The sequence below is a fragment of the Colossoma macropomum genome, unplaced genomic scaffold (genome assembly GCF_904425465.1).
Source record: "Colossoma macropomum unplaced genomic scaffold, Colossoma_macropomum, whole genome shotgun sequence".
In the NCBI taxonomy this organism is placed as follows: Eukaryota; Metazoa; Chordata; class Actinopteri; order Characiformes; family Serrasalmidae; genus Colossoma; species Colossoma macropomum.
In genome coordinates, this window is record NW_023494799.1 from 12,316,120 (window position 1) to 12,325,270 (window position 9,151).

The window sequence follows — 9,151 nt, forward strand, 5'->3', positions numbered from 1 at the left end:
AATACCCTACCTAAAATAAAGAGGATCATTTCTAGACTGAATTCCAAATAATATCAAATATGAGTGCTGATATATCAAACATGTCAAAAAAGCATCACATTTATAATGTCTAATACATATTATGTTATAACCAGCTAAAAAACAAAAATACAGACACATATACAGTGGTGTTTAGACATGATGGCCCACATATATGTGGTTGGGTTGGGGGTGGGGATAGGGGGTGGGGGTCATACAGTGTTACATCAACCAAAAACTCTTGGGATCAGTTGACTTTACCAACATCATACACATGTTGTTTGTGCATGAGTGAGAATGAAAGTGAAGGCACTGATCACAGCTTTACTGTTACTGAGGTAAGGAGCATTTTACTGCTAGAAAACTGGACATTGTAATGTACCAAAGTTGTAATGTACCAAAGTTCTGCCTCATGTTCTATCCTTACTGTACCTGTTTCTTCTTTCTTCTGGAAAGTGCTTGTATGGTTTAACCCCTTAAACTGCTTTGTTGTCTTACATATCGCTGTTGTCAGAACAAAACCTTGTATCTCCAAAATGGTATCTTTACAGGAGAAGGAAAAAACCTACATTACTTTTAACATAAGTCAATGGAACCAGACGTTTTTCAAAGCAATTTTGCTCCATTAATTTTGGTCCATTCATTATGAAATTTACACATAATGTAAAGGGCAAAATGTATTTTCAAATGATGTGAAAAACCCGAGATACGAGGTTTTGTTCCAACAGCACCGATATGTTTTCCTACATAACTTACATATTAGTTTCTTTTTATTTACTGCATAATTGATAGTAATTACTGAATAATAAGTCTTAACGTTTAACCCCTTAAAATCCCAGGCTTATTACATACTAAGTCTTATTATTCAGTAACTACAGGGACTTTAATGCAAACTGTTTGAGCTATTCTTAGGTCATAGAAGTGTGTAATAAAACTTTGGGCCTGCTGGCATGCCCTGGCCTGTTAAGGGTTAATAAATGAATGAGAAAGGAGTTCAAGAGCTCTAAAACTGTAGAAGGTCTGACACCATCACATACTACAGTTTCTGACAGACTGCATTCCAAATTGGATCTTAAAGACGTCCAGTGCCGGCTCGGTGGACGTTCCTCCAGCAAAACATAAGAAAAATGAAGAAGCGCTTTCCTGCTTTTCTGCTTCAGAGATTTGGAATTCCTCTCCTACTCACTTCCATTCAGGCTCCTTCTGTTGACAGTTTGAAAACAACTCAAAACGCATTTATTCACTTTAACCTTCAAGCAGTTGCCTTTTTTCTTTTGCATTGTTCTTTCCTTTTTGTTTGCTCCATTCGCAAACTTATTGTGAAGCACCTTGAGCTGTGTGAGCTTCCTAGACTGAAGAAAACAAAAACAGTGTCTTGATTTTACTGTATTCAAATCTGTATGTCATGAATAAAAAGAAACAAATCAACATAATTATTGCCAAAAGTAATAAACTGCAAGACAAATATTGTTTATGTATTATATTCTATTCATGTGCAAATGATGTGCTTATTTGAATCGCCATTAATTTTCCAGCATGAATACAAAAGTTGCTAAACAAATGAAGTTTATTATCATTATCTGGTAAAAAATAAGAACCTGTGTTTGAACAGCTTAAGCTGCGCACAGCCAGACGAGAAGATGATTTCCTTTAGTCGGGGTGTTCAACTTATAGTTAAAGGTAAGAAATGTTTTATTTATTCCTTTTATTGGTTGACTTTATTAGAGTTTTTATGGAAATGGTGGATGGTTGATTTTGTGTGTTTTGTCTAGTTTTGTTTAGTTGTTTCGTCACACATATTTTGATATATTGAGGCATCATATTAAGGTCTTGGAGGACCCCTAGTGGTGTTTTTTGGTGTATAGTTTTTCTGTGGATAGAGTTCTATCATCTCTAGCATAAAGCTAATTTCTGTAAGCACCCTGATGGGACTTCCTGTGTTATGTTAGTAGCGAGCTAGCATTTATTCCCAGTTTAATTTGTGTACTGCCCTTATCAAACCCGATGACACTTTATACTGGTAACAAAATGCACAATCTACAATATACGAAACAACCTATAACACACAGTTTCCCAGCTGGCAGGGGGGAGAACTCCTCAGATCAGGTATAGTTATGTGGCAGAGACACCCTGGCCACAACTGACCATAGACTAGTAAAATCATGTCACATAAAGATTTCCTTCCAAATATCTTGTTTCACATTGAGGAAGAAAACTGTGCTTTGTGCCTGTCTCTGAATATTATTGGAGGAGCCTGTTAGCCTTTTATCTATCTGCTGAGCTGGTCAGCCTGCTCTAGCAAGGACAGAATGTAGTCCATTTAGCCCACAAGGAGCCTTTAAACAGCAACCAGAGTATCCCATTACCTTAGAAAAAGCTCTTTTAGGAGATTAGGTGTTTAAAAATACTCGCATGTGACTGGGAAGCAATTCAGAAACAGAACACAGGAAGGGGGTGTTACCATGATTGACAGGTGTTATGGGGTGTTATCTACAATATCTTATCCATCAACCAATGTCAATCAGCTGGGGATGCTCACATGAAGACTGTAAACCATAAAGACTGCAGAAATAAAGCTTCCTAAATGGTTCTTGGGTTGAATGTACGGTTCTATGAGAAACCTTCAATAGGTGTGGAACCTGTACTTTTTGTGGAGGTTCTTTAAACATCTTCACACTCACATATACATTATCCATCCACTGAAAGATCATTTAGGGAACCAAAAGTGTTTTTTCTGTGACCTCGCTCCAAAGAACCTTAATTTGCAAAAGTATTTATTGATTTAGATGGGTAATTTTTAAAGAATATTTACATAATATTTAAATTTAATATAATAATGTACATTTCAGTCAATAAACAAGCTTGAGAAAAACCTCCATTCTGGCAAAGATATTACAGAAACAAAGGTCTAAAAACATACAACACGTTTTCCATCATATAGTTTTGAGATATGACATATTTAACCATGCAAAGAATCGTTTATGCATTCAAGGGTTTTCTTGAGTGTTGTCTTTGAGTGTTCATGGTTGCCATTGCTAAAGAACCCTTGAAGAACTACTTTTTAAGTGTAATAAGTTCCCTAGAACAACCAAATGCAGAAAGTTTAAGCTTATTATAAGGTTGAAACTACTTGTGTACCCTAAACTGCCAGCAATCAATGAATAATCATCAATTATCTGTATCTTCCAGCCATTAAAATTAGGACTGTGGCTCCTAAAGTGCTGATTTTGGCTCCTGTTGGACTCCAAACACCATCTGAAAGAGCCATACTTACCTGCGTCATCAGAGGACTACAAAGCAATCAAATGAGCATCACATGGAAGATTAATAACACGGCTGTGTCACAGAAACACAGCAGTGGTCAAGTGTTCAAACAGCCTGATGGAACTTTCACCGCTTTAGGATTCTACTCTGTACCACTTCATGAATGGAAGAGTGATGACGTGTACAGGTGTGAGGTGAAGCAAGAAGGGGTGATCTACTATGAAGAAGTGTGGCACTCTCTCTGTGACCAGTATGTCAGCTAGTCACTCCTTTTGTGATTATTTCTGGACATTTCATCTATGCATCAGATTAATGCACTGAGAATTGTATGTTCACTGTATGTTCATACTCACTATATATTCACTGTAGGTTCTTATTAACTGTATATGTGTGTGAGGACACCTTGCTTTGTTATAAAACTATTTTTTGCTGTTACTTTTCAATTAAGTGCACATAAAGCAGCTGTTTAGTCATTCTTTGGTATATTTTGCAACACTGAGCATCATGTTCATTCGACTGTCTTTCTTCATTGTCTTTCAAATTCCATTTGAAAGCCTTTGTATTGGTATTAAATAAACAGCCACATAAACTGGAGCAACATTGGCCTAACTGGAAGGAAATCATGGACTGTAGAGGTACATGTTAAACATTTTGGCCCAAAGTGGTTTAAACAGCTGAAAGGTTTGAGTGCTGACATCACAACAAAGGAGATAAATTGTATAGGGTGTGGTGTTATTATAAGGAAGCACTGTCATAAATATGGTCATAAAGATTATGTGATACTGCGTTCATCAAAACAAACCTGACTATTCATTAAAATCCCTTTAGACACACTCAGAGTTATAGGCTTAATGATTAATGTTCTAAACAAAATGTTTCATCATTAAACCAGGGGAAAATGACAATTACATGGGGACAAATCCTAAAGATGGAAATCAACACTGAGCTATCAGCCCTGGCCTAAAGGGAAAATGAGCCCCGAAATATTAATAATCACTTGAAAATACATAATAAAAATAACAATTCCTGTAAATGAATAACAGGAATATGAAGTAAACTAACTACAGCTTATAATGAAGTTCAGCATCATAATTTTCTGGCTATAAATATGACTAATAATTCTTCTATCAATAGCTTTCACAAAAAATTCACTTATTTAAAGTTACAAAATTCTAAACGTTATTTTGGATCTAATCGTCTGCTTCAGTTCACTGCTTCTCCCATAATCCCACTGCTATCTCATGAACTTCTGTTACAACCCAACCCTGAATGTGAACACTGTGGAGGCTTTGCACTCTCCCCAGCACGGAGGTGGGTGAAGTATGTGCGGGAGGTACTGGGGCCCAACAATTTCCAATAAAATCTTTTTTGGGCACCTCATATAGATACTGACACAATTGTACATTAATTACTCATAGAAAGATCCAATTTTCTTAACAACATACCTCATCATTTACCTTCCATCAATACCTAATACTGCTAGTGAGGGAGCCTGCATTCATTGAGATATAACTATAGCAAGTAAACAAATAAATTACTGTCTTCACTGCCTACCGTCTTAATTTTGTTGTTCAATTTCTTTTTAATTATAGAGGGGGCCTTGCATTGGGGCCTAGTTGTGTCACTGCTCCCCAGCCACCATTTCACAAGCCTTTACATGTCTTTGAAAAACTGAAGTAAGAGATATCTAGTAGTGAGATGAAAAACGTGTACACAAAGAGAACTAACCGAATACTTGTTTGGCTGTTGTGTCTGCTGAACTGTGAGGAAGTTGAATGTGTCTGAGACTAAGGCCCAATCCCATTTCACCCCTTGCCCCTACCACTTAGCCCTTAGCCCTCTGTTTTGCGCGTTCACGTCTAGGGGTAGGGTGTCCCAATTTTTGTTGAGATAGAAGGGTAGCGTGAAGTGTTAGGGCTACGTGGCCGTCCAAACTGAGGTTTTTCAGAGACACACTCCAAACAGAGTGTTATGAGAAAATAAGAAAAACCAGCAAGATGGCTGCACGAGCGACCAAAGAAACCCACAAATGTGAGTATTTTTTCCGTTAAAAAATTACGATAACCATTGTATTGTCTTAGTTTAGTGTTGTTTCAATATATTATGGTCGTTTTCTTCGTAACAAGCATAAAAAATAACGCTAATAGCATGCTAATGTCTCGGTAGCTAGCTAGCTAACTTTCCCGTTCCACCTTAAATAGTCCAGCAGTACTGACGCCTGATGCACCAGAATGTAACCGCTACACCATTTAAGGTGGAACAGGAAAAAGCGAACAAGCTGGTATCACCAAAGAATTAGCGGTGGGCGATAGTAAATAATTTTCTTAAACCCCTCTTTGAAAGCATATGATGCCCTTAATGTAACTAAAGCTCAGCAGTGAGGCTGCTGAACATTTCCCTTTTCTGTCATCACTGAAGATGGTTTGTTTGTTTTTTTAATTTGAGGGTTGTCCAATTTTTTAGGGCAACATTTCAACCTCAGTTCCAAGGGGTTAGGGTGACACTCAAAAAACAAGGGGTAGGGGTGAAAAGAAGAAATGGGATTGGGCCTAAATCTCAAATGGCTCCCTACTCCCTATATAGTGCACTATGTAGGGCTTAAACTAATGACTCCTGCACCCTAGTGTATAATATGTCTACCAAATAGCCATTTGTCGTTCAGCCACGTGTACACAATTCCCTACTTGACATTCTGTGCTCCTCACTGTTGGGTGAAAGAAGCTGCATTTCATAGGCCCAACTCACATGGTGCACTATTGAGGGATGGATTACAGAGCCATTTGGGATTCAGCAGGTTTGCATTTCTCATGACGTGTGAAGGGCTTCTTTTTTATCCAATCAAACCATTTGTATATAAAGAATGGATTTGGTTCAACGTTGAAACGACCATGTTGAAAAGGTGAATTGTTCGTGACGTTTAGAAGCAGCACTGCAGCGCGATGACTGAGAAGATTAACTTCTCTGAACTTCTCTGAGCTTCACTGTATCATCAGCACACCCCACTGAATTTAGTAAAAATATAAAGTAATTAATCAAGTTTTCAGAAATGTTACAGGGCTGAGGTGGTTCAACCTAACTGAAAAGCGGACAAAACGAATCGATTCAGCTGATTCGCCCGGACGGTCCTGTACCAACACTGAAATAGTGCTAAAAGACATCGACGCTTAACGTGACTTACGTTTTGCCTATAAAAACCAGTCACAATAACTATGAAAACACAAAGACTTTGAAAGATTCATGTCTTTAACTTACTTCCATATGATCGCTGCTATATATCCTGTCAGACTCCTGTCTCCATCTGTGAAAAACACGCGTTAACCTAGGGAACTTATTGTAAAAAGGGATGTATAAATGTGTTAAAACTATTCGTTACAAACCGTAAACTGGAATATTTTGATTAAAATTAAATCTCCAAGTGTTTAAGAAAAAAAGTCATTACTGTCGACAATCGATGCAATTATTGTTTTGTTTTTTTGTCAGAACTCACCTCAGTACATTACGGCCGATACAGTGGAACTCATAACAGCCGCCAGAGGCCGCTGTTGGGTCTAGAGGTATAATTAAAGGGGAATTCCACCGATTTTTCAAATTTCCAGTATAATTCAGTGGTTAATAACGACTGTCATTCAAACTGGTTTGATGTGACATGGTTCATTTGTAGAGTAACGTACAGACACAGATTTTCTATACAGTGGTGGTGATGGGAGTCAGGAGTCTCAATGTCTACAATGCAAATATAGTCATTTTTTTACTAACCAAAACCACCAGTGAATCTGTACGTCTTCTGAGTTTTATGTAATTTTGGCAGACAGTGTGATTAGCCAGTGAATTATGTGAAGCATTAGCTGAATGTAAACACAATCTGTAACAGTTAATAAAGTTTTATAACTTTTAAAGCATTTATAAGTAAACATGAAAACATGTTAACAGGTTGTGTTGTGCAGTTCTGGGTGCAGCTATTTAAGCCCAAGAAAACTTATTTTTGTCCTTTGCTTCTTTTATGATGCTGTGCCAGCATATGAATAGGATATCAAGATGTCTGGGGTTGCAGTGTGTGATATGGCAATTACCCAATCATTAACTCACACCTGTAACTTAATGGGTTCAAATGTCACTAAATATCAAAGACCTGCTTGTTCTAATGTTGCTTCCACAACATCCTGTCATCACACTGTTGATTGAATAAGACATGAGCCCAAGTGCCAAAGAAATAGAATATGACATGAAAGTGTCATCACTTTTGGCTTAGGGTCTAGAACAGTTTAGTGCCAGGAAGAATTTCTGGAGGCTTCTTTACACATATGTGTATATATACTTAATACCAGATGCATTTTACATGATGTAAAAAAACCACAGATATGGGCCAAAATTACTTGGAATAAAATGTCATTACATTAACTTCTGTTAAAACATAAGAATGTTTTTTCACCTGCTGAGAAGTTACCATTTATAGATGCATGGATACATAGACATATGCAGCTCAAAGGTATCACTGTTTTCAATATAATAAAATCAAACTTGTAGATAAATACAACACCTAATATTCTATTCTAATTCTGTAGGCTAGAACAATATAAGTCCTCATCTGCACAAGTTTCAGTTATTTTGTTAAAGGCTGCAATAAATAAACCAATGCAATGCAGAGACCAAAGTCAGAGACCACATTCATTTGTATAATTTCCACTCAAAACAACCATTAAGTAAATATAGTTCATTTTTCAGGAGATACACTATATGAACAAAAGTATAGGGACACCCCTCCTAATTATTGAGTTCAGGTGTTTTGGTCACACCCATTGCTAACAGGTGGATAAAATTAGGCACATAGCCTTGCAGTCTCAACAGACAAACACTGGCAATAGAATGATTTTGTACTGATGAGCTCAGTGAATTTAAACATGACACTGTCACAGGATGCCACCTCTGCCTCAAGTCAGTTTGTGAAAAAACATTTAGAAGTGTCCCGAATGATAAACCGCATCGTAGAAGATTCAGGAATGATTGAGAAAACTGTCTAATGTAAAAAAAAAATGTTATAATGTTATTAATACCTAGTAATAATTAATATGCCTCATGTTTTTAAAGCAGTAATCAAATATCAAGGAGAGTCATTTCAGGGGAAATTACTGTAAAAGGGTACTTATAGTAAATTATCATGCAGATAATCTTAATACGTAATAAAACCTTTGGCTTCTATTATTAAACCTACATTGTGTTATCAGTCAATAAAGATATTAGTCAATAATAGCACATAATACACATTGATAGCCCCATTGCAAAGTCCAGCAGTGTTTGTGTTGCTGTAGATAAAGTATATTATTTCCCAGAAATTGCACACTGGAGAACTTTTGCTCCACACATATACAGTGACCTCCACAAATGTTGGCACCCCTGGTAATCATGAGCAAAATGAGCTGAAAAAATATTCTTAATTACTTAATCTTTTTGATCTTTCATTCAATATATTAATACACATCTAACCTTTATTTAAGGTATAATGAATGAATGGAAGAACTAAATCTTGTCATGAAAGCAATATTTTTCTTAAATCTATGTGTGCCACAATTGTTGGCACCCACAGAAATTCTTAAGAGTGAAATCTAACTGAAGTATCCATTCATATTTTATGTTTCTAAGTTCATCTGAGCAATTAGGAACACTTAAATGGTCAGCCATGACTTCCTTATTCACTGGGGAATATATATATGATGAAACACAGGCCAAATCCCCTCAGTCATCCATCACTATGAGAAAGACTAGAGAATACAGCACTGATGTATGGCAAAAGGTTGTTGAGCTGCACAAGACATGGCTACAAGAAAATAGATAAAAAATAGTTGAAAATGCCCATTTCCACAATCAGGGCAAT

The 9,151-nt window shown here is 36.8% G+C and overlaps 1 protein-coding gene across 1 annotated transcript; it reads left to right on the plus strand.

Annotated features, from left to right (window-relative positions):
* Positions 1-223: 223 nt before the first annotated feature.
* On the plus strand, positions 224-3,801 carry si:ch211-1a19.2 (uncharacterized protein LOC100142650 homolog). Its single transcript, XM_036587349.1, has 3 exons — positions 224-356; positions 1,631-1,698; positions 3,208-3,801. The coding sequence occupies exons 1-3, from the start codon at positions 316-318 to the stop codon at positions 3,543-3,545; spliced, it is 447 nt and encodes a 148-aa protein (XP_036443242.1). The 5' UTR covers positions 224-315; the 3' UTR covers positions 3,546-3,801.
* The last annotated feature ends 5,350 nt before the right edge of the window (positions 3,802-9,151 follow it).